This window comes from Camelus ferus, chromosome 5, assembly GCF_009834535.1.
Source record: "Camelus ferus isolate YT-003-E chromosome 5, BCGSAC_Cfer_1.0, whole genome shotgun sequence".
NCBI lineage: Eukaryota > Metazoa > Chordata > Mammalia > Artiodactyla > Camelidae > Camelus > Camelus ferus.
Genome location: NC_045700.1, coordinates 69,661,751 through 69,688,849, shown reverse-complemented (window position 1 = coordinate 69,688,849; position 27,099 = coordinate 69,661,751). Strand labels below are relative to the sequence as shown.

At 32.6% G+C, this 27,099-nt stretch overlaps 1 protein-coding gene across 1 annotated transcript in view; it reads left to right on the top strand.

The window, feature by feature from the left end:
- BMPR2 (bone morphogenetic protein receptor type 2) overlaps nucleotides 1-27,099 on the top strand; it is a 166,655-nt gene that overhangs the window by 72,457 nt on the left and 67,099 nt on the right. Inside the window, exons 2-3 of the mRNA XM_032480054.1 lie at nucleotides 14,240-14,410; nucleotides 15,518-15,688. Of these exons, the coding sequence (XP_032335945.1) occupies nucleotides 14,240-14,410; nucleotides 15,518-15,688 (342 nt within the window). The remainder of the gene's footprint in view (nucleotides 1-14,239; nucleotides 14,411-15,517; nucleotides 15,689-27,099) is intronic.

Sequence of the window (27,099 nt, the reverse complement as noted above, 5' to 3'; positions counted from 1 at the left end):
CACCAGTGTCTGCCAAACTGCTCCTGGTTACAAAATAGATTTGTCATCTATCTATCTATGAATACTAGTGTTACTAGCATCTTACCCAAAATAATGAATGCGAGTAAATTTCATATTGTGAGATTTTGAGGTAGAGTAATAACCTTGATATGTTCGAGTTTTGTATATCATGATGGTCACATCCTGTATCAGTTATTTATTGCTTCAGATGATCAAAGTATTCGTTTATTGTTTCATCCTCAGTATCTGACGCAATTTTGGTCATAAAGAAGGCGCTCTACAAATTATTTGTTGAACAAACTTGTGGCCCATGACAGTTCTCTTAAAAATACTTTAAAATCTCATGTGATATCCAGCTTAGTACTGTGTACATATCAGCCACAAATCAGTATTTATTTATGTATGTTCCTTATATGTACTGTACTGAGACATCCATTTCAGTATGTCTATAAGTGGTGATCTGATTTTAGAATAGTAGAGAATATGTGAAACATATAATCATTTCTTATATAAAACTACATAATAAAATTCTATAATAAAGTCCCACTTAATAAATTTTGATCTTAGCTCTATTATAGTGAATCTCTATTAGTGTAGCTCATTTACATGAGTATGCGATAACTGTTTCTCATGACAATCATGTTTCTGGTGATTTCTTCAGCAATATATATTTTTAATGATTTTTTTTTTAGAATAAAAATAATACAAAGAAAAAGATATCATTTTATTTTTAGCAAGGTATGGTTTTTTATATTTTTAAAGTATTATAGATAAGCCATTAAGATCTTTGGAAACATATTCTCATTCTTTTCTGTTAAAGTTTCTTTTTAAATTTTTTTCTTTCTAGTATCCAACAGTAGAATGGGACACTTCTATTATAAGGGCAATACATAGGTTACAGCATTTCATTTTAATTTTAAAATAAATGATTGGGCACCTTCAGCTTAAATGGTATAACACACGGCCATTTTTGTGTAATGATACTTTTTGCTGAAACCGTTCATTTGCCTATCAAATTGATTTTTAAAAATTTGAGTGCTTAATACTCTTGTTTTGTCAGTGTTCTCTGTTAGAATATGGTCTCTGTTCTATTTGTTCAAACTTTTCTCTTTATTCTTTCTGTGTCTCTGAGTTTAACAGATATTATTCAAAGTGGATGTCAAATAAGTATTAAAGTTTTCTTTCATGTCATATTTTCTTTCCTTTTATCTTAAAACGTTGCCTTTTATTTGATATGTGAATTTTATACATTCTTCAATTTTCTTATTTTGTTTTGCAGTATGTTTTTGCCTATAAGTAAACTTATTTATAACCACGACTTTCATGTCTGTCAGATCTCCTCAATGTACAAATTGATTATCACTAGGTTCTAAAAAGGTGTTGTGGAGTTAATTTGAAAAAAAACTGTTCTCTATATTGGTGTACAATTTCTAGAGTTTTATATTTATAGACCTATCTTGCTTGCTATCTCTTAAAGATAGAAAAAGTGTAGGCTGTTCTCAAAATGTTGGACTGAGAAAGTAAGATGTCTTGCTGCCAAATATGCTGTTGTTTTCATATCTCTGCTTGAATCTTGCTTTTTTTTCTTTAAGCATTCTTGTTTGATTAAGTGAATTCTTTTCTCTTGTTTTCCTGAAGTTCTAGTTTTCTGGATATTTGTTTACCAAACTTTTTGTTAGCTACCACTGTGTTATTTCCAGAATCCTCATACTCCTTTTTTTACCCATTTTTAGTTGTTTGGCAAATGTGATTTATCAATAGAGTTCTACTTAATTCTGTTGCATAACAGTAATAAAAGATCACTATGAAAAATGGAACATTGTTTAGAATTCATAGAGATTGATTCTACACCTGACAATTAGATGGAATTAGACAAAAAACCCCACAATGCTTGAATTGTTTAGCATTTAGCCTTAGAATACTTGTGCTATTAAGAAAAAGAAAATGTAAGAATACTTTTAAGCAGGGAGGAAGGACACCCTTGTACTTGTATCTTTATGGTTATAACTAAAAATGCAATAAATTTTGATGAATCTGGAAAACACATTTTTTGAGTAATTTTTTTAAATTCCAGAGTTATTTTTTCATTGACGTATAGTCAGTTTACAATGTTGTGTCAGTTTCTGGTGTACAGCATGATGTTTTAGTCATACATGTACATACATATATTCCTTTTCATATTCTTTTTCATTTGCATTGTAGGTTACTACAAGATAGAGAATATAGTTCCCTGTGCTATACAGTATGAACTTGTTTATCTGTTTTATATATAGTACTATATGCAGATCTCCAACTCCCAGTTTATCCCTTCCCGTCCCATTCCCCCTCTGGTAACCATAAGTTTGTTCTCTGTGTCTGTGAGTCTGTCTGTTTTGTAGATAAGTTCATTTGTGTCTTTTTTTTTTTTTATTATTTCACATATAAGTGATAATCATATGGTAGTTTTCTTTCTCTTTCTGACTTACTTTTGATGATGTTGATCTCCAGGTCCATCCATGTTGCTGCAAATGGCTTTTAATGGCTGAGTAGCCTTCCATTGTTTATAGATATATCACAACTTCTTTATCCAGTCATCTGTCAGTGGATATTTAGGTTGTTTCCATGTCTTGGCTGTTGTAAATAGTGCTACTGTGAACATTGGGGTGCATGTATCTTTTCAAATTAGAGTTCCCCCAGGTATATCATAATGTTTTAAATTTAGAAAAGCAAGTTTCAGGATGCTATGTACCACCTTTTATGCAAATTTAAAAGAGCTTCACATATTACCAAATATTGTTTATGGTTTTATATATATATATATTTACATATATACAGTAAAAGTGTAAAAAGATGTATTTGAGGGTTAGACACAAATTTCATGAATGTAGTTACTTCTCAGGAAATAGGATTAGGGAAGGGTCCAGATAAGTTTCCAAGTGTACATGTAACATTTAGAAAAGATTCAAAGCTAATGAGAGAAAGTATTAACATTTGTTAATTCTCAGTGGTTGTCGTTTTTATTATACTTTTCTGTGGTTTGAAATTTTTTATAATAAAAACTCAAAAGGAAAAATAAAACTACTATTAATGGATATAAAGAATAGACATGGGAGCTATGAAACTAAGAGGCCTAGAAGAATACCTTGAGAAGCTCTCACAAAAGCAGAGAAAAAGATGAATATGCTGCATTAGAATGTACTGATTTTGGGGACCATGGATTCATAACATAACTGGCATTTTCAAAACAAGAAAAAGGAATGAAAAGTTATCAAAACATAATTAGTAATATTTGTCTGATCTGAAAAAAGATTGGACTCTTTATACTTGAAAGGATTATCTGAGTCTCAATAAATATGTAAAAAAATAGAGCAATGCTTAAACACATGCTAATAAATTTACTGAATTAAAAAGAAAAAAGAATAAAAATCTATAAGCATTTATAATTAATCCACCGACTTCCTAGGTTGGTGGAAGGGAACTTAAATCAGATATCACTTATGAAAATCTAATGTTCACTGTCTGCTATGCTAGCAGTTTTGACAGAAAAATGATTCCGGGATACAGAGGAAGCAAGAAAATATGAGTTTTAAACCAGAAGCAACCATTCATTTGACTGAGAATAAGAATTGACTGCAGTTGACTATCTAATGGCAAAGAAAAGAAAAAAAATCAGATTCTTTTTGTATATTCTCAGTTATTTGCGAAGCATAATCACATAATTTGGATTAATATATATATATTATATTTTTCCTATCTTCTCAAAGGTTAGAAATCACAACATAAATTTCCTTTGTACCTTCATAGTGGGAGGATGGGATAGCATTTTCGAAAGGATGGTTCTTTCATCTGCAAAGGTATTTTGTATACTGAAGAATATTTAGCACCCCTGGCCACTGGAGTTTAAGTCCGTGAAAGCCCCTCTGTCATTCTGATAACCAAAACAAAACAAACAAATAAAAATACCACTTTTGCACATTTCCAAATTGCTACCCCCACAAGCCCTCTTGCCCAAATTAAGAACTGCTGTTTGTCTATTGATTTGTACTGAGAATGTTAACTAATACCTTCCAATCAAAATACCAAGTGTGACTGTCTAAATCTTTTTTAAAAATGTAACTATTACAGTAATTCCATCTTTACCTAGTTTTTCATTGTGCTATTCCATTCTCTCCTCCATAATTTTTTAAGAGACTTTTACTTTCTGGAGTAATTTTATATTTGCAGCAAAATTGTGTGGAAAGTAGAGTTCTCATATACCCCCTACTCAGACTCTTCCACTATTAAAGTCAAGATGAGGAAGTTCCCCTCTATTTCTTAGTTTGCTTAGAGATTTTTTTTTTTTATCATGAATGGGTGTTGATTTTTGTAGTGTTTTGTTTTTGTACGTATTGATACCATAATGTGATTTTTCTTCTTTAGTCTATGGATGTGATAGATTACATTAATTTGAATCTTAAACCAGCCTTGCCCACCTGGAATACATTCCCCTATAATTTTTTGCTCAACTATATAGGCCCTGTGGTTTTTCAGTCTTAGCCATTTTATGTTCAAAACTCCTTCAGGATATTCTATTTTTATGCATTGTTTTAGCTTACCCCAATTTCTTAATTTATGAAATGAAGAGATTGAACTATTAACACTGAAGTTCTTCTCAGTGCTCTTGTTCTATGAATCATGTCCAGAGTGTTAAAGTTGTCATTAACAGCACCCAGCATTTAAAATAAAAAGGTTTTCTTATTGTGAAATATTTCAGAAACACAAAAATCGAGACAGATCCTGAAGACCAAGATTTAACAAGTGTTACATTTTGTTGTCTTTGCAGTATGTTTGTGTAAAAGATGTTTGTGTGCATGGATCAGATAAGTTAAAACTCCATTCTCTAATTTCATTCCCTTTCCCCCCTCCCAAAAACTAATATTTTCCTGGGTTGGAATAAATCCCCCCCAATATATCTATAGTTTTAGAACACAACGTTTGCATCCATAAACAACCTGGAGTATTACTTTGGGTATTTAACTTTATATACAGGCATACCATGGAGATACTGTTGGTTTGGTTTCAGATCACTGCAACAAAGCAAATATCAGAAAAAAAGTGAGTCGTGAATTTTTTTGGTTTCTCAGTACATATAAAAATTATGTCTTAAAAAAACAATGTACATAACTGAATTAAAAATACTTTAATGTTAAAAATGATAACCATCATCTGAACTTTTAGCGAGTCATGATCTTTTTGCTATTGGAGGGCCTTTCCTTGATGTTGATGCCTCCTGGCTGGTCAGGGTGATGGTTACTGAAGTGGGTGGCTGAAGTAATTTCTTAAAATAAGACAACAATGAAGTGTGCTGCATCAGTTGATTCTTCCTTTCACAAGCAACTTCTCTGTAGCATGTGGTGCTTTTTGATAGCATTTTACCCACAGTAGAACTTCTTTCAAAAGTGGAGTCAGTCCTCTCAAACCCTATTGTTGTTTTATCAACTAAATTCATATAATATTCTAAATCCTTTGTTTCAAACTCCTGTTAATATGATATTTTGACCTCTTTCCATTTGTTAACAGCAAATGTTCTTAATTGTATCTAGAATGGTGAATCCTTTCCAGAAGATTTTCAGTTGACTTTGCCCAGATCCATCAGAGGAATCACTACCTACGGCAGCTACAGCCTTACAAAATACATTTCTTAAATAAGGGTGGTAAGAGTTGAAAGCCAAAATAACTCTTTGATCTTTGGGCTGCAGAATGGATGTTGTATTAGCAGGCATGAAAACAATATTAATTTCTTTGTACATCCTCATCAGAGCTCTTGAGTGACCAGGTGCACTGTCAATGAGCAGTAATGTTTTGAAAGGAATCTTTTTTTTAAGCAGTAGATCCAGACAGTGGGCTTAAGATATTCAGTAAACTATATTTGTAAACATGTACTGTTGTCCAGGCTTTATTGTTCCATTTATAGAACACAGGCAGAGTAGTTTTAACAGAATTGTAAAGAGCCTAGGATTCTTGGAATGGTAGGTAAGCACTGGCTTTAACTTCAAGTCACCAGTTGCATTAGTCCCTAACAAGAGAGTCAGCTTGTCTTTTGAAGGCTTAAAGCCAGGCATTGACTTCTATCTAGCTTTTAAAGTCTAGACATCTTCTTTCAACATAAGGTTGTTTCATCTATGTTGAAAATCTGTTGTTTAATGTTGCCTCCTTTGTTAATTATCTGAGCTAGATCTTCTGTATAACTTGCTGCAGCTTGTACATCAGTACTTGCTGCTTCATTTTGCACTTTTATGAAGACAGCTTCTTTCCTTAAACCTCATGAACCAACCTCTGCCAGCTTCAGACTTTCCTTCTGTAGCTTCCTCACTTCCTCAGCCTTCATAGTATTGAAGAGAGTTAAGACCTTGCCCTGGATTAGGCTTTGGCTTATTCGGGAGTGTTGTGGCTGGTTTGATCTTTTATCCAGACCACTGAAACTTTCTCCATATCAATTGTAGTTTATTAAAGTGGAATTGTGTATGACCATAATTTAATCAATATAACAAAATAATTAAATAGTAATATTTCTAGTTACAAGTTTATAGTGCAACAGCAAGGCAGTTTTGCAAACTTGTGTATGTCTTGAGGCATTTTACCTTTTCATCCATATGCTTTGCTAGAAATGTAAATTGATACTTGAATATATTTTTAAACCAAATATTTATCAAAACATTACTATTAAGTAGAATATAATAAAATTTAAGAAGGAAAAATGCCTTTTTAAGATTTCAGATCCTTTCATTTACTTTTTTTTAGTCTTTTTGTAGAAACAATGTGTGTTCTTCATTATAGAAAAAGAATTCAAAAGGGTGGAGAAATAAAAAGAGCATTCAGTCCTATCCACTGAGAGGTGATCACTGTTTACGTATTAGTCTTTTTGCTGTTGTAAACAATTTAAAATTTAAAAATTGATTGAAAATAATTAGAAATGCAAAAAAAAATAAATTTTTCTGATAAGTTGACCAAATGCTTAAATGGCAGGCATTCTCAAAACAGACAAACATGAGTTTGGATTTTTACCCTGATACTTAGTAGCTCAGTGACTAGAGGTAACTTCCTTATCCCTCTACATAACTTAGTATTCTTCTTTGTAAAATTGAAATGATAACGCCCTTTTCGTAGGATTATTGGAACAATCACCACGGTAAGTGTAATTTCCAATTAGCAGTTAAATATATAATTTTTTTTGTCTCGAGATAATACATTTGTTATAATTTAAGGAGGTTTGTTTTTGTGAAGGATGACGTTTTTGACCTAAGCTACAAGAACATTTCTACTTACCAAGTTATATATTTTGAAATGCAATTGTATAAATACTCTCAGCTTAGAATTGACTTTGACATTTTACGATTATTATTGGGTAGATTAAAAAAAAAACTCTACCTTGCCAAACTTCAAGTAGGAATTGATTGAAGGTGGTAGTCAACTCTTCAGTGTTTTATTATGATCTTTTTGATCTTGGTTAGAGAGGCAGATGAGGAAAAATGGTAGTTCTTCTGATATTGGAAATAAAGCAGTTGCTAATTAAAAATTGGCACTTGCCATCTGCCTCTGTAAGGACTGAATCATGTTGGACTTGCCATCTACCTCTTGTATTAAATCACGAGCTGCTATAGCCAGTGACCTCCAACATTCCCTGAAAGGAGTTCAGGATGGAGATCAGGAATGAGGCACTCTGTGCTCTGAGAAAACTGGCAGAACAGGCCTTCAGATAGTTAGATATTTTCAGGAGAAGGTTTCATGATCCCAAATTCTTGCTTCTCCTCATATCTAGAAAAACACTAAGATCATTAACAGTGACATCTGCTCCTCGTGACTAGCAGCAAACCTCTGCCTAAATATGTGCTTGACTGCAATACCCCTCTTCACTAAAATCATGTATACAGAGTTTCCCCCTGCCTCTTTGGAACAGTTTCTCAGAGCTATCTGAGATGCTGTCTCCCGGACTATAGTCCTCATTTTGCCCTAAATAAAACTTAACCCACAATTCTCATGTTGTCTGATTTTATTTCAGGTGACACAATTGTGGTACACCTTACACTTGATTTTAGCCAAAAGGCCAATGAGCGATAATTATGGCATACCTTAATATCTCATGAGGGCAGAATTGGCTAAACATAAGCTAGAGACTGGCATTCTTGGTGGTCTGGTTCTTAACTTCTGACATACCCATAGAGGTTTTTAAGATTGAGATAAATGCTTCATGACTTTGACTTTGTTTATAGCCACTGTCTCAGAAATATACTTGGTAAAACTATCTTGAAAGTATTGGATATGAGCAAGCTACATTGAGTTGAAGGGAACACACAAAACAAATTCTCTTTAATTTGATATAAATAAATGGGTAGATATAAAACACAAAGTGTTATCAAGTAAGGACCCCTGTGCCAGGGTACAGAGAGCATTATGCTGTACACTAGAAATTGACACAACAATGTAAACTGACTATGCTTCCAATGCAAAATGTCTTGGTTTGCATTGAGGAGAGAGGTATTGGACTTCCCTATATACTTCTTTCCAACTACCTATGAATCTGTAATTATTTCAAAGTAAAAAATTCAATGTAAAAATAATTCAAGTAGAAAAACCCTTCTGTTTTTGAAGTAAGTAATACGTGCATATATTCTCATGAAAATTCAAATAATAATAACAGTATTTGGTAAAAAGGGAGAAGGGCAAATAGTATTTTCAGTAGCCATTTTATGTATATATATTTGATTGAAATATAGTCAGTTTACAATGTTGTGTCAGTTTCTGATGTATAGCATAATGCTTCAGTCATACATGAACATATATATATTCATTTTCATAGTCCTTTGCACCATAATGTACTACAAGGTATTGAGTATAGTTCCCTGTGCTACACAGTATAAACTTTTTGTTTATCTATTTTGTATATATTAGTATCGGCAAATCTCAAAATCCCAGTTTATCCCTTCCCACCCACTTCCCCCTGGAAACCGTAAATTTGTTCTCTATGTCTGTGAGTCTGTTTTGTAAATAAGCTCGTTTTTTGTTTTGTTTTTTTAGATTCCACATGTAATTAATATCACATGGTATTTTTCTTTCTCTTTCTGGCTTACTTCACTGAGAATGATGATCTCTAGGTCCATCCATGTTGCAGCAAATGGCATTATTTTATTCTTTTTTATGGCTGAGTAGTGTTCCATTGTGTAAATATACCACAACTTCTTTATCCAGTCATCTGTTGATGGACATTTAGGTTGTTTCCATGTCTTGGCTGTTGTAAATAGTGCTGCTATGAACATTGGGGTGCATGCATCTTTTTGAGTTAAGTTTCCCCCTAGATATATGCCCAGGAGTGGGATTGCTAGATCACATGGTTAAGTCTGTTTTTAGTCTTTTGAGGAATCTCCGTACTGTTTTCCATAATGGCTGCACCAAACTACACTCCCACCAACAGTCTAGGAGGGTTCCCTTTTCTCCATAGCCTCTTCAGCATTTATCATTTGTGGTCTTTTGAATGATGGCCATTTTGGCTGGTGTGAGGCTTGTAGTAGTTTTGATTTGCATTTCTCTGATAGTTAGCGATATTGAGCATTTTTTCATGTGCCTATTGGCTATTTGTATATCTTCATTGGAAAACTGCTTGTTTAGGTCTTCTGCCCATTTTTGCATTGGGTTGTTTATTTTTTTCTTATTAAGTTGTGTGAGCTGTTTATATATTCTGAATATTAAGCCTTATCATTCTCATCTTTTGCAAATATTTTCTCCCATTCTGTAGGTTGTCTTTTTATTTTGCTTATGGTTTCCTTTGCTTTGCAAAGCTTATAAGTTTAATTAGGTCCCATTTGTTTATTTTTGCTTTTATTTCTATTGCCTGGGTAGACTGCCCTAGGAGAACACTGCTGGGATTTATGTCAGATAATGTTTTGCTTATATTTTCTTCTAAGAGGCTTATAGTTGTCTTATGTTTAAGTCTTTAAGCCATTTTTTAATTTTTGTGTATGGTTTGAGGGAGTATTCTGACTTCATTGATTTACATGCAGCTAGCATAGCCATTTTTTTCCTTTCTCTCCTTTTCTTATGAAAGCAAATAGGTAGTATTTTTCACTGTATGCATAATGATGCTGATTTATGTCTGTAATGACAATTAACTAGTGCAGACATGATAAAACTATGCCACACCTTTATACCCTTCATTCTTGATAGTGTTATATCATGTGCTGGGAAATGTAGGACAGCTGAGTATTTCAGATATGCTGCATCTGTTCCTGGGAATTAAATGCTTCATGTGATTAGCAAATGCTGATCTAAAAAGCATATGTAAACATAAAACGATTACTTTATTCTCAGCAAGTTGGCTATATATTTGGGAGAAAATAATACAATATTGCCTCTATACTCATACTACTTTTACAATTTAATTTATAGTAGAGTGGTTTAAGGGCTAGAGATTATTGCCTAGATTTTGTAATCTTAAAATGGGAATATGATAATGAGTACAATACAAGTAGCTATGAAAAGTGTCTGCCCTTAACACTGTTGGGGATTTGTGCTATACAGAATGAGTTATGTAAACCTGATCTTGCTCTAGGAACAAGTGAAGTCAGCCTCCCACTTGGTCCGGGAGATACGCCTGTAAACAGATAAAATATAATGGTATGTAATGCTGAAACAGATATGAGTTAAGAGATTTGGGAGTGCAGAACACATCATTTAACAGTCTGTAGAGTTAACTGAATAGCAAGAAAAATGGCATTCTGGGTATTGGATACATCCTGTGTAAAGATCAGGAAAGGCCTTGGCATATTAGTGTGGTAGAAAATGAGAATAGACAGTGGGATGAATGGGAAGAGGTAGATTGGGTTCCAGGGCTAATTTACCTGTTAGGCACAATAGACTTACCTTATTTCTGGAGGCCCATGAAAGTGTTTTAATTTGTTTTCAAATCTGAAGGAAAAAATGAACTTTAAGGTTGAAAATGTTTTAATATCTAATATCCCAATGGAGTTGTAAAATATACTTTCAATGTTTTTAATAGAGGAAGGGGCCCATGAAAATAAAAGTTCCTAGGGCCCACAAAAGTGATCATGGCCCTGTTGAGTCTTGATTATGAAGAACCTTATGTGCTAACTGACGAGTTTGGATTTAATTCTGGGAACATCAGGCAGCTAACAGATTGTAAGCGTGATCAGCTCTGTCTTTTATGAAGATGCCTCTGTCAGCAAGTTTAGATGAGACTATTTTCAGTTTAATGTAGTTAATTTTAATCACAGTTGTTTTAGTGCTTATTATAACCAGATATAACCTATTTAAAATGAGAAGAGCAGTTTTTTAAAGACTTGTATCTAATCACTGTTCTTGGTTAAGAATGTCCATAAAAGAGCTAATTGACCAACCTTGAATGATTAAAATTGACCAAGCTGTTGACAAATTTAGAAAACCACATGTAAATGATCAGGTACGTGACAATATAATGCTAGGCTATACTGTTTCTCATAGTACTCTTTGTTTCATACCTACTTTTCCTACATTGTTTATGAAGAATTCAAAACTTTATATAGAGGTATTGCTGAGGCTTTCCAACAAAGAAGATCTAAAAAGCTACGATCTTTTATAAAATGGATTCTTATTTGTTTTGACCACAGGACAGCTTAGTTAGAATTCTTGCTAGAACACCTTTATTATTGTATGGGAATTTGCTGAGTCATAATTTGAAAGAGTTATTCTTGAAGTAGCAAAGTATAATTGGCCTATATTAATGCCAGTTTCACGAAATAATTCCTAAAAAGTAGGCTGAATAATTTTAAGAAAAAAATTATTTAGTAAAAACCAAGGGATATAAAAAGATATGATTCAGTCCTCTGCAGTTGTATCTTTATTGCTTTGATATTGGAGGTTGGAGGAGAGACACAGGGGAGGCTGGATTTGTTTGTCTTTTTTTTAATAGGGAAAATTTTAAGTTTCAATCCTCTAATTATTAAATAATGGCACTAAAAATTTTACACACTTTTGGGCCTTTAGCTACTTTTCAATGGTAAAAGAAATACAAGAAGAGGAAAAACTTTCATTTTGCAGCTATTCTTTCACAAGGATATACTTTTTTATTTTTTAAATTAAATAAGGCACTTATTTATCTATGATCTTTCTACCTCCAGGTATGGTTAGATCCCTACTCATTAACTCAGTATTCAATACAAAATTCTAGTCAAAATGGATAACAGCAGAAGAGGAGAAGAAAATTAGAATATATCAGTTGTGGACAACTAAGAATGCAGAGTTCATAAATCCATTCTGACCTTTCTAACAGTTTAGACAAAAAGGGAAACAGAGTGGGTTATGTAACCTCATTGTCTGGTGGTAGTAGGTAAAGAGCACTTACCCTGAGTCAAGAAATGGGGTGACAGGTGAAATGAATTATGCCTTACAGATAGGTATGCTTTTTTAGACAGAGTTTTTGTTTGTAGTTTGAAACTTTTAAATATAACTCTTTATGCTGTATGTACTTTGTATGTAGAAATATATTTGATTTTAATCTTTGTAATAATTTGTTACAGTCTACAAATTAGGGAATAATCTAAGGAAGTACTGGTATTAAATGTGCAAGGTAGTATAATTAAATGAATTTGAATATGTGACCACATGTGGTAGGAATTTGAGTATGTGACTACATGTGGTAAAAATGTGGTAGAATTATAATTTGTGTAATATCCTAGCGTTAGTTTTTATAAATAGGCTATACTGCATTTTCTGGCCATTTAGTTGCTATTAGTAAATATTTTCTAGAAGACTGCCTGAATTAGTTTTATATTGTGGAATTCAAGTCACATTCTATTTTTAGTTACTACTGTTTGTCTCCAAACAAACTGTAAGATGCTTGAGGGGTAGAACTCTATATTATTTACTTGTGAATCCCCTATTTACTTAGTCCATTACTTTTGAAGGTACTTTCTGTTATAATAAGTATTGCAGGTATGTGTCTAAATGGACTTGGGCACACAGTTGTAGGTTCTTTCATTTTTTCTCTAGAGTTAGGTCCTCAGTTTTGTAGTTTCAGAAACATTATTTTAATAAATCATCTCCAGTACTAATGTGCTCATGAATTAAGCCGTACTAAACAAGATACACATTAAAGTGAAGAAATAAATCAGATGCCCATGCGGAATATAATGTCAGAGTGTATTAGATTGTTATTCTCCTAGCCAAGTGAGTTAAGAAAATCTACTTTAAGAAATCACATAAAGATCATCTGTTGTTTTTAAGAATCATTTACTTCTTTGGTATTCTCAGCAGTGTTTGTAAATGTTTCTTAGCTGTTAAATTACGTGGCAAATGTTCTACTGAGATTAGTTAAATCAAATTGTGTATACGGGGGAGGGTATAACTCAATGGTTAGAATACATGTTTAGCATGCATGAGGTTCTGGGTTTAATCCCCAGTACTTGTGTGTATGGAGAAAGATTGATTGGCATTGAAAATAAATTACATTGGTTTTACTTTCAGTATAAATGATTGTTGAACATTTCTTCTTGGTGTTATATTGATATCTTTATTAATGGAAGGTCATTTTCTTTTTGACCGCTAATAGCCTTAGTTTAAAAAAATGTTTTTTAACTGTAGTTTTTAAAAACAGATTTGTTAAGGTATAATTTGTATGGCATGAAATTCACTCATTTTAAGTGAACAATTCCTTTTTTTTGTAAATTTACAGAGCTGTGCAATCCTTTCTGCAATCTAATTTTAGAACATTTCTGTCTTCCCAAGATATAAACCATGTACTCATTTGTAGTCATACTCCTCATCCTTAGTTTGCCATGCTTAATGATGTGCGTTTAGCACTTTACAACTGTCTGTAAAATATAGTAGAAGTGAGTAATGTAGAGTTTAACAAAATTATTAAGACCTCTAGGTTTGTTAATTTGTTTGTTTTGAAGTTTTGATACTTTAGAGCATGGATATTTTTCTGATGATATTTCTTAATTCAGACACCAAAATTATTTAATGGTAGAAAGAGGGGTGAGAATAATTTGTATAAGAGGGTGTTTTGGGGAAGTTGGTTTTCAAATTTGCTTCTTATTTGGAAGTTACAAATTAATTAATAGAAAGAAGTTATTGAATAAATACAAAATTACACATTTATTTAAGCCTTGTTAGGGATTTAGTAGGGAAGTTTACAATGTCTTTCAAAAAGACTCTTAAGACTTTATATAATAATATTTTGCAAGGATTATCATAAACTTAATTTGTCATTCTTTTATTTCCTTTATTTTAGCCTCTCAGAATCAAGAACGGCTCTGTGCATTTAAAGATCCGTATCAGCAAGACCTTGGGATAGGCGAGAGTCGAATCTCTCATGAAAATGGAACAATATTATGCTCAAAAGGTAGCACCTGCTACGGCCTTTGGGAGAAATCAAAAGGGGACATAAATCTGGTAAAACAAGGCAAGTAATACTTTTCTTACCTGAAATAACTGTGTTTTATGCAATTGAAGTTTATCTAAGAAGGGCATGGAGGTAGATTAAAACCCCCAGGAACACAGTAAATTTGAAAGTATGTGTTCATGCACATATTCACACACAGCTCCAAATTTGTGAAGGGCAGTTGGCTTTTAGCTTTTGTTAATAACTTCTTTTATTATTATAATGTTAATAATATGTCATCTTTGTATGAAGTTTAGAAAATACAGAAAACTGTAAGAGCAACAAATGTCTGCAATTTCATACTCTTATCTTAAAACTTTTTTTTTTTTTACTATATTGGTTTATTCCTTTAAGGTGTGTTTTCTGTGTACTTCTATGTTTATCTGTGTGTGTACTTTTTTTTTCCCCAAAATTTGGATCTTTATAAACAATTTTATACCCAATTTTTCCTATTTTAAATTATATCTTGACTATTTCCCCATGTCTCTTAATATTCCTTGAAAACACTTTCAACCATTGTGTACATGTATCTCAGTTTATTTACACATTACTCTGTTGTTGGGCATTATGTTATTTTGTGGTTTTCATTGTAATGTATAATGCTTCAATGGCTATCTTTGAACATAATTCTTTGATCATATTTGATAATTTTCTTAGAATAGATTTCTTGGAGTAGAATTTTTAGTTTATAAAACATGAGTATTTTAAAGGCTCTTCATAAAAATTGCCATATGACTTTTTAGAAATGTATACATTTACATTCCCTCCAGCAGTGTATGAGAATTTTACTGAATCCTTATCATTACGTTCAATTATTTTTAAAATCCAAAACAATTTAGTAGATATAGATAAAAATGTAATCTTATTGTTGCTTTAATAATAATTCTGAGATTAATTTTGAAGTGCAACATTTTATTAGGGCTTTTTTCCCCATGAAATGCCTATTTGTACTTTGCTTTTTTCTGTTATTTTAAAAAAGGTATGTTTTCAATTGATTTGAAAGAATGTTTTATAACTTATGTGTACTCTGTCACATTGATTGTAGTTATTTCTTAGTTTATTGTTTTCCTTTTAGATTTTTTAAATCGTATTATTTCCTAACTTATTTACATTAATATAAATTTGTAGGATGTTGGTCTCACATTGGAGATCCTCAAGAGTGTCACTATGAAGAATGTGTAGTAACTACCACTCCTCCCTCAATTCAGAATGGAACATACCGTTTCTGCTGCTGTAGCACAGACTTATGTAATGTCAACTTTACTGAGAATTTTCCACCTCCAGACACAACACCACTCAGTAAGTAATTGTAATAACTTACCTTTCCTTCTAATTCCTTTCTCTAAAGATTTGCAAAATATAAAAATATGTGGAAACATTCAGGTTTGGCTGGAATCAGAGGGGAGAGTTCCAGCATCATGAGACTACATCTAGCTAACACCTAAAATCCAAAAGAGAGCCACCAGGGTTTCCAAGGTATTGATATGTTATTAAATAAGTTTGAAGCAAAATATAGAACTTTCCAAATCCCATGAAGGGAAATTTGTGACTATTAAGAAAACTAGATACATGTTTACTCTTTTACCCAGCACTCCCATTTGTAGGAAATTACCTTGAAGATACACCTCGAGCAGTACAAAAGTACATATGCATAAAGTTTCCCATTGCAGTGTTACCTGTAACTGCGTAACATTGGAAACTACCTAAATGAGCAAGAATAGGTAGGAGATTGATTGAAATGCACTATGGTACATATGGGTAATGAAATACTAGTTATATAGCTATAAGAAAAAATGAGTAAGGTCTCTGTAAACTGATATGGAATGATTTCTAGAGATAATGTTAGGTGAATAAGAGACATAAATAGTAGGCTGTCTTTTGTGTAAGACAGAAAGTTTATCTTTACAAAAAGAAACAAAGGATAAACTAGAAAATAATGAAGTTGGTTACTTACAAGGGATGGAGGGAATGGAATGGGAAGGATAGAGGAAGGAGGGGCAGTCCTCTCAATGTAGCTGTTTGTATATAGTTTTGAATTTTGGTATCATGTTACTATTATGTGTATACAAAAAGTAAAATTAAATCAGTAAGGATAGGAAGAGGGGTATAAAACCCAACCTGAAAGCAGACCGAAGCAAATGAGCCCAATTATATTTCACATAAATATCATAATCACACTTAAGGGAAAAAAAAGAACTAGTCTAGGCATTATACAAATATACTATTTGACTGTATATACTCTTTTAGGCAAGATGTGTGATTTAAGAGATGGGGGAGAATTGCAGACAAATAATGAACTCTTTTTAGAAGGTTTGTTTTTTAGTAGCATAGACAAAGCAATTCTGAAAAATTGTAAGTATATTTGTATTATAGGATTAAGAAAATGAGTGTAAGTGTTGATATTCTTGGGAGCCAGTTTTCTCACTAAAGGAATAGGGACACACAATTACAGATGGGGGAAGACAAGAGAATCCTATATGAATAGATCATAGTTCAAGGTATCATTATGGGTGACTTAAAAAATATCTGTATGTATGTGTTGCATGCATGCATATATGTATATACATGTGTATATATTTATATATGTGTTTATATGTATATACATACATATCTACATATATTTTTTAGCTCTGTTTGTTGAAAAAGATAAGAGCAAAAGTACGCCAGGAGCACTGAGTGTATATAATGCCCAGATTTAGTTTCTACTACCACTCCCCAGTTAACAGAACTTGAACTCCTTGTAAAAATGACTTACTCTAGGACTGGAGCAGGATATGTGCGAGATAAACCCGAAGCATCTTGTAACCCTAGTAAGTAAGGAAAGAAGTGACCCCAAATAGGATGGAGACTTGTCACAGTAGCCAGCTTGAAGGAACCTCCTACTGGCTAAATTTGGGATAATTTTAGTGCTTATAAAGTATAGTAATAAATTATAAACCATTGGAGGGAAAATGAATTGAGCCTATGTTGATACCAGAGAAGGGAGAAGAAAGAGCACTTGTTTATAGTAAAATTCCAAATGCCTACTGGTAAATGTAGGAGTGCTGAAGTTGGAAAATTACCACTCTGCAGCCATCATGGCAAGGATTAGATCAGGTAAGAATCATCAGGCTAGTAAATCTAAGAGCAGTTTCAATGAGGACCAAGGATATTTGCATTATTTTGAAGTTTCTCTGACATATTGCAAGGGAAAACTTAGTAACTGTAAAGTGAGGCAATTAGATAACACCTTAACCAGGTAATTAAGATTAACATCATCAGAGAAGGGTAGATGGACATCCATGATACCCTAAGGAAACAATGTCACTAACATAGTACAATATTTCAACCGGGTATGCATAAAGTGAATCTGATCACAAAGGAACAAATTGTAAATTAAGAATGTTTTGTTATAAAAAGGGAATTTGTTTTCTTAAAAAATGTCAATGTCATAAGAAAAAGACTGTGGAAAGCTCTAGATTAAAGGAGGCTAAAAAACTTGACAGCTAAGCAAGCTAACTCTCCTATACTGAATGCAAAAAATATGATAAATGATGTTGTTAGGCCAGTTTACAAAACAGATGATTAAAGAATTTTTTCAAAAAAATTTTTTTTCAATGTTAAATTTACTGAAGGTGTTAATAGTAGTGTGTATCCATATTCTTAGGAAATTCTGTAAGAAGTGTTTAGAAATAAAGGGCCATCATGTATGTATATAACCATCCCTAAATGATGAAGTAAATGAGGTAAAATGGTAACAAAAGCGAATCTGGATAAAATTATATGGGTATTCTTTGTACTGTTCTTATTCTTGCAACTATTCTGTAAGTTTTAAATTATTTCCAAATAAAAAGTTTTACAATTTTTAAAGTAATTTTTCAGTTGAAATCTAGCACTTCTTAAGAATTCTTTTTCTGTCAGCAGATTTATTAGTCCATGCTCTAAGACCTTCAGTTTTGGATTATTTCCTTTGATTTGTTGATGAAACACTAAACTGAAAGCAATAGGTAGTTTTTTTCATGTAATTTCTATCTACTCAAGGCAATTAGCCTTTATTAGGAAATTATACTGAATTGGCTACATTTATTTCCCACAACCAACCAAACAAAACAAGAGTTCTAATTTTTGCTTGTACATCTAGCTAGATGATAGAGAAGTGAACTTGTATATGTTCTCAAAAATCCTTACAGCTCCATTTCAAATTATTACCTAGATCTTGGTCTACTGTGATCTTTTTGTTTGTTTGTTTGTTTGTTTCATATATCAGGCTTTATTTGATATGAAAAGTGAATATAGCTAAATTTATTTTGTACATGCAGGCTATTGTCACTGTCAATGAATTTTCATTCTTTTGTATCATATTTTTTAACACCTTTATGTGGTGTGGTTCCTGTACAGTAAACTACACATATATCAGATGTACAATTTGATGAATTTTGATAGATGTATACACCCATGAAACCACCACCATAATCAAGATAGCTAACATTTCTATCACTCATTAAGAGGTACAGTTTTCAGATTCCCAGTTTATCCCTTTAACCCGTGGTAACCATAAGTTGGTTCTCTATGTCTGTGAGTCTGTTTCTATTTTGTAGATAAGTTCATTTGTGTCCTTATTTTTAGATTCCACATATAAGTGATATCATATGACATTTTTCTATTCTCTTTCTGGCTTACTTTACTTAGAATAACGATCTCCAGGTCTATCTATGTTGCTGCAAATGGCGTTATTTTATTCTTTTTTATGGCACAATCTTCTTTATCCAGTCATCAGTCAGTAGACATTTAGGTTGCTTCCATGTCTTGGCTATTGTAAATAGTGTTGCTATGAACATTGGGGTGCATGTGTCTTTTCGAATTAGTTTTCTCCAGATATATGCCCAGGAGTGGGATGCTGGATCATATGGTAAATCTTTTTTTAGTTTTTTAAGGGATCTCCATACTGTCTTCCATAGTGGCTGTGCCAATTTACATTCCCACCAGCAGTGTAGGAGGGTTACTGTTATCGTTTGAATTAAAAGCATGAACTAGTTGCCAACTAGAAATCAGTAATGCTATCCCAATAAAGAAGGACAGTGTTTTTGTAAAGTACCCAGTTTATTTATTTTGTTCCATAAACAAAACAATCAAGTAAGTTTGAAGTTAGTAAACAAAATGAATATTTGATTTTGGATTAATCTCAAGAAAAATAACCACTACTGTACAGGATATCAGACATTTAGTCTGTAAATGCTAGGTGTGTGACCAAAATAGAAAATAGTTTTAAATCTTGAAGTTTAAGGAATTAATTAAAATATGAAATTAAGAAGCAGAACTTAAAAAAAATAATGTTCCACTGTATTTATATACATTTTATTCATCCATGGGTGGGTACTTGGTTTGCTTCCACCTTTTGGTTATTTAATAATGCTGCTATGAGTATGGGTCTACAAATATCTTTTTGAGCCTTTTTTTTTTTTAAATGCACTTTATGTGTTTTTTTTTTCCCCTTAACAGATCCACTGGGGATTGAAACCAGGACCTTGTGCACATCAAGCACGAGCTTTACCGCTGAGCTATATCTCCACCCCACTAAGCAGCAGAACTTTTTGTTTGTCATCATATAATACATCAGTAGACAGTCTGGCAATAGCGATTTTTCTCCTTTATAATTTTTCATTATAAAAACACTACTTATTGAGTATTTAACATAAACATTTGTCAAGTAAAAGACACATATGTTTGAAAATTATTATGGAGGAGGAGGTATAGCTCAGTGTTAGAGTGCATGCTGATCATGTGTGAGGTCCTGGGTTCAATCTCTAGTATCTGCATTAAAAAAACAAAATTACTATAAATATAGTGCAAATTTATCAAAGAAAAGGGGGAGAGTGTGGGCTCTCTCTTGATGGAAAACATCATTCTTATACTTTTGTATTGTTTGAATCTTTAACATAAGAATGTATTTGTGTATTACTTGTGTAAGAAAATATTAAAAGAATGCTTGTCGATAGAGACAAATAGAAAAATGAGATAAGTAGAAAGGAGAAAAATACTCTTTCATATTCTCTACACCTATATTCAACCATTGTTAATATTTTGAATGTTTCTAGTATTTTTATTTTTGTATAGTTGTATTAGTGGTATAAATACATTTTAGATCATGCTTTTTAAATACAATTTAATAGTATTTTCTAGTTATTGCATATGTTCACCAGTTTTAACAGTTGTATAGTATTTCATCAACTAAATATTTCTCTCATCCATTCCCCGGGTTTTGGACATTTCAGCTGTTTCTCGTTTTACTTTGATGCACATCTTTATATGTGTATATATATATAGAATTATATTAAATTATAATTCCCAGAATTGTAATTTCTTTATCCATTAGTAAGAGTATTAAAGTTCCTTGTACATTGTCAAATTGCATTTCCAATGGTTGAAATAGTTCACATTCCCATCAGTGACATATTAGAGAGCATATCTCATCGTATGCTTATCAGCACTAGTATTATTAAAAGAAAACTTTGCTGAGATCATTTTGAAAATGATTTACATTGTTTTTAATTATTCAGGTTCATATTTTTGTTCTCTATTTTGAATTCTTATATTCATTGTCCATTTGTAATATTACTTTTCAATAATGAACCTAACTAGCTTTGAGAAAAATGATTTTTTAAATCTTTGAACCTTGTCTTTTCCTAAGGAAACAACTTTTATATCTTTCAGTAAAACATCAATGCTCATTTTTTTAATGCTCATTTTATAATGTGTAAATTATGCCTTAGTAAAAGTATTAAAATGCTCATGACTCATTCTTCTGAGAACAGTCTTCACTGAAACATTATCTCCAAACCTCACATAACATTTTTGGGATGGTGATAAAGCCTTCTATTTGCATAGGAATTTTTTGCTTTCAAAGTACTGCCACATCTATAAACTCCAACCTCAGTTGAAGCTGAAGACCCTAAGGTACTTAGTGATAGAAACTAACACATAGGATAGCAGTGGATCTTTAAGAATAATGAGGGGGAAGTTGTCAGGGAAGAGACTGACAGACTAACCACATGACCATAAAAGACTGTCTGTGATTTTGCTGAGCTAGAGAATCTCACATTGTAATCATTCAGAGGTTACTATGATGTAGAATTATGGGGTCAGAGAAAGGTACTCTGCTCACCTCTAGTTCTTAAATATTTTTAAATTACAAATTTTGTGTAGTCTTATAAAACTGCTCTACACAGTTTTTTAGAGGCAATAAGATAGGGCACAAATAAATGAAATTTCTGCAGGCTGTATACCCAGGTGAATATGGGTAAAGTGTATATGGGAGTTTTTGTAAGTTTGAAATAATTTGAAATTTAAAAGTTAAAAAAAATTTTGTTGGGGTCCCACAATATTGACATTTGACATTTATAATCTACCAATACAATGATAGGCAAAACATTAAAGGAAGATAAGCTGTAAGTCAAGTCTGACTGGTTCCTAAAAAATTTAGCAGAATGGGAAGTCCATTGATGCTTTTGTTGAGACATGAATGAAATATCTATTGTAAAGTAATTAAATATCAGCAGTTCGTGATTAATGTTGGAAAAAGTTTTGTGAACATTGTTCTTGCCATCTGTCAGCAAATGTCTTTATCTCTCAACAAACTATAAAAGAAAAGCCTACATTCAGAGACACTAACATTGGCATAGGGCCCCAGGTAGGTTTTTAGCTATTGTGAATTTATAGTGATTCTTAATTTTTTTAATTATTTTTTTCAAAGTAATGTATTTATTTTGAAGGGGGAGGTAATTAGGTTTATTCATTTATTTATTTTTTTAAGAGGAGGTACTGGGGATTGAACCCAGGATCTTATGCATGCTAAGCATGCACTCCACCACTTGATCTATACACTACTCCCTTGATTCTTCAGTTTTTACTGCTTCTGTGACAGCATTAAAGTGGTTGAGTAGACAGAAAATGGGAAATAAGGATGTGTGAAAGTCTTCACTTAATACTTCATGAAGCATTTTAGTAAGAGGCAAAGCAAAATATGTCATTCCTTTTTATACTTGTTAAAATATTAATGGAGAAAGAGTGGCACAAGAAAAATAGAGGAATGTATCCTTTAGAAAATATTAATTCTTTAATACAGTAGTAACAAGACTCTATTTATACACATTATGTGTTGTTGGTCACAGTTTTCATTATGAAATTTTGTTAGCTCTGCCCTGTTGAAAGTCAATCCCATTCCATACCTAACTCTTTTGCCCCTCTTCTCTCAAAGTTGTAATCTTTCTTCATGTTGGTGTTTTTAAAATTTATATTCCTTGGTTGTCTTGAAAAACAAAGCAAAAAACCTGTCGACTAACCTGGCTTTACTGATAAATTCAGTGGCAGCTTTTGGTCTGTAAAGTCTAAGTCTCAAGTACTTATGGTGGAATTGACTTGTATTTAAAAGTAAATGTCTTGTGAAATACAAATTTGGGTGTTGATCAGGATATAATTTCCATGTCTTTAAATATCATCAGTGGCTTTTCTTGTCTTTTATGATTTCCAATTCCATGTGTGTTCCTCTCTACCTGCCTTAACTGTGCCTCATTTCCTTAAAGTATCACTCTGATTACTGAGAGTTTTCAGCATATTTTCACATGGAAAAACTGGCTATCCTTAAATCATAAATATTTAGTGGTTTCAGATGCCAGCGTACCATATAAAGTAGTCACAGATACATGAAAAACATTTCAAATACATTCTAGCTATGATTTGAATAGCAGCTGTGTTTAATTTTTTTAAATTGAGGTATAATTGGTATCTAACATTATATTTAGTTTCAGATGTTCAACATAATCTAAATTAATCTCAATATTCTCTGTATCTATGATCTCAGTTTTTTTTTATTCCACGTAGAAGTAAGGTCATATGGTATTTGTCTTTGTCTGACTTATTTCACTTAGCATAATACCCTTAGGATTCATTTATGTTGTTGCAAATGGAAAGGTTTTATTTTTAATGGCTGAATAATATTCCATTATCTGCACATGCACATGAGTGTTTGTATGTATACACACACGCATATTTTCTTTATCCATTCATTCATCAGTAGATAGTTAGGTTGTTTCCATATCTTGGCTATTGTAAATAACTGCAGTGAACATGGGGTGCATATAACTTTTTGAGTTGGTATTTTCATTTTCTTCAGATAAGTACCCAGAAGGGGAACTGCTGGATCATGTTAGTTCTATTTTTAATTTTGTGAGGAACCTCCTATCTGTTTTCCATGGTGGCTGCACCAGTTTTCATTCCCACCAAGAGTGCACAAGGGTTTTCTTTTCTCCACATCTTTGCCAACATTTGTTGTATCTTGTTTTTTTGATAAATAATGTTTAATAGTAATTGATCAGACACATTGTTGGCTGGGAATGCACTGATGACTTCAAAATACTATTATAAGCACTCTCAAAGTGTCTTTGAAAAATACATTTTATTCTAGTCAAATACGAAATTAGCCTAATCAGTGGCTAAAAAAGATCATCTTAGGGAGGGAAGTATTAGATTTCAAAAATATTCACTTAATTCTTTGGAAGGTTATATAGCATGATGCTTAGGAGCCCTGGCTCTCAATCTTAGTGCCTGGCTTAAACCTTGCTGTTCTGCTTGCTAAACATAACCTTGAGCAGGTTATTTAGCCTCTCTATGTGTCAGTTACCTTATATGCAAAATAATAGTATCTAACTTATATGATTGTTGTGTAGATTAAACAAAATAATGCATGTAAAGTGCCCAGCATATAGTAAACATTCAGTAACTAATGGCTATGATTAGGAGGGAACTGTCTTTAAATCTTTTTAGAAATCAACTATTACAAACTTACTTACTTACTTATTTACTTTTTTATGAAGGACATTTGTCTGCCATTTTTTATTACATGAGAGTCTGTGTTCTGTGATCTTTTTTTTTTTTCTATTGAAGGATGGATTGTTACTGAGTTTCCCATGAAATGTACTCAGGTTCCCATGTCCATCTAGGTGAGAAATAGAGTATAATGTTTCCTGCATCTTTCATCCCCCCACAGCAAAAGAACTATAAGAAGTTATTCTTGAAACATTGGATATTCTGCTTAATTTTTCCCAAGTGTATACTTCCCAAGGTTTGAATAATAAAAGAAGAATTGATCTTTATTTTCCAGAATTCCATATTTGTGACTTCCCTTACTTGCTAAAATTTATTTGTAACCGCAAAATAAATACTCACAGTGCTTTCTCAGTCATTCACAAACATGAGCAGAAAAAGAAAAAATTTGAGTTGCTTGACGTGCATGTTCACAGCTAAGGTCGATCAAGGCAATGCTCTGCCTTCCTGTTTAACCTCTCTTACTGTAAACAAGTGTCCTTTTCGTGGTCTATTTTGTGCCATGCCTTTTGCATTTTTGTTGATGATTTTTTTGGTTTAAAATGAACCTCAAGTGTCATGCTGAAATGCTGTCTAGTGTTCCTAAGTGCAAGAAGTCTATGATGTGCCTTACAGAGAAAATGCATGTGTTACTACTTTCAGGCATCAGTTATTGTGCTGTTGGCTGTGAGTTCAATTCTAATGAATGAACAATATACAGTATATGAAATAAGATGACTTTAAACAGAAACACATATCAAAGAATGTTATATATTGATGGGTTGGCAAAAATTGTTTTGACTAGAGGCTCACAGGAACCTGAACCTGTATTTCCCATAGGAGCTGTAGTTCAGTATTTGCTAATTTAGTGTTTGCATTAACTATAGAATATGACTGTCACAGTTAATGAGAATCACATGTATAGATCTTCCTCAAATTTTGATGGAGTTACATCCAGATAAATGCATTGTAAGTTGAAAATACTGTAAGTAGAAAATGCATTTAATACTCCTGAACCTATTGAACATCATAACTTAGTCTTGTCTACCTTACACAATCTCAAAATACATTAGCTTACAGTTGGGTAAAACCATCTAACATAAAACCTTCTTTATAATAAAATGTTGGATAGCTCATATAACTTATTAAATACTGAAAGTTGAAAACAGTGGTTGTGTGTGGGTGCCGAAGGGTTGTAAATGTGTCTGTTGTTTACTCTGGTGATTGTGTGGCTGAGTGGGGGCTGCAGCTCACTGCTGGCAGTATCACAAAAGAGTATCATATCTTATATTGCTAGCCCAGGAAAAGCTGAAAATTCAAAATTTGAAGTAAAGCTTTTACTGAATGCATATCATTTTTGCATCATCATGAAGTTAAAAAATCCTAACTTAAATCATCATAAAGCAGTGACCACCTACATATATACTGCGGTAGACAGTTTCTGACATGGCTGTCAGTGATCTCTGTCTCCTGGTATTCCCACCTTTGGATAGTTCTGGCTGTCTGAATGTGGGCAGGACCTGGTGACTTGATTCTAACAAGTAGAATATGGCAAAGGGATAGGATATGACTTTTGTAATTAGGTTTTAAAAAGACTGTTACTTCTGTCTTGCTGGTATACTGTCTCTGGCTCTCATTTGCTTGCTCTGGTGAAGAGGGCCTCCTGGCAAAGAACTGAGTTTGGCCTCCTGCCAACAGCCAGCAAGGAAAGTGTCAACTGAATCCTACTAGTAACCGCTGAGTAAGGTCAGAAGCAGTTACTTTCCTACTTAAACCGTGAGATAACTATGGCACTGGCCTAAACCTTAATTGCAGGCTTGTGAAAGATCCTGAAACAGAGCACTCAGTTAAGCAGTGCCTGGATTCTGACACACAGAATGTGAGAAAATAAATGTGTATTGTTTTAAGTCATTACGTTTTAGGGTAATTTTGGAGGGTAACAATAGGTAATTAATACGTATCTCATTAAATATTTATAGTTACGTATTAAGACCACTGAACACAATACTTGACCTGGAACAGACAATAAAAGGCAGTCTTGTGTTTTGACTTTTGACAGCTTTTATTCTTTCTCCACAATGATCAATTATTATTTTCTCTTCACTTCTAATTTTTTGACAGTAGTGATCACAGTTCCTTCTTTTTTATTCCTTTCTCATATGAAGATTTTGGTATATAGAGAAAAAGTTTAAGACTATTACAATTAATACCTTACATTTCCATGTAAATTCGGTAATTATTAACATTTTCAAAATTTGCTTTCTCCCCCACCTCTGCTCTATGTAGATGGATGGATAGATAGATGCCTGTTTTTGTTGTTGCTCTTGTTGAACAGTTTGAAAGTAAGCTACAAATATCACCTGCATCTCTTGAGAAATAACAAGGCATCATTCTCAAATCCAAGAAACTTAACAATAAATCCCATAACATTATACAGTATTCAATCCAACCTCAGACTTCTCCATAATGAGTTGTATAATTTTTTCCAAAGCAGGTTCCAGTCAAGGTTGATACATTGCATTTGATTGTTTTGTCTCTTTAGTTTCTATTAATCCAAGTCTGCCCGTACCTTTTATTCTACATGAAATTGATTTCCAGAGAGTTTAGGCCAGTTGTTCCTACGTTCTGGGTTTGTTAAATCATTTTCTTATTATATTTTTAATCCCCTGGAATTTCTAAATTGGAAATTAGGTCTAGAGTTGATTTTAATGGGGTTAAATATTTCAATGGGGTTCAACTTCATGGGTGATGTTGTATACTTCTTATTATATCATATCAAGCACTGTATCATTTAAGGTGGTGACTCCATTGGAAAGGCACATTTTCTCCTTTGTAATTAGTAGATAATCTGTGGGTAGATACTTTGGCACTGT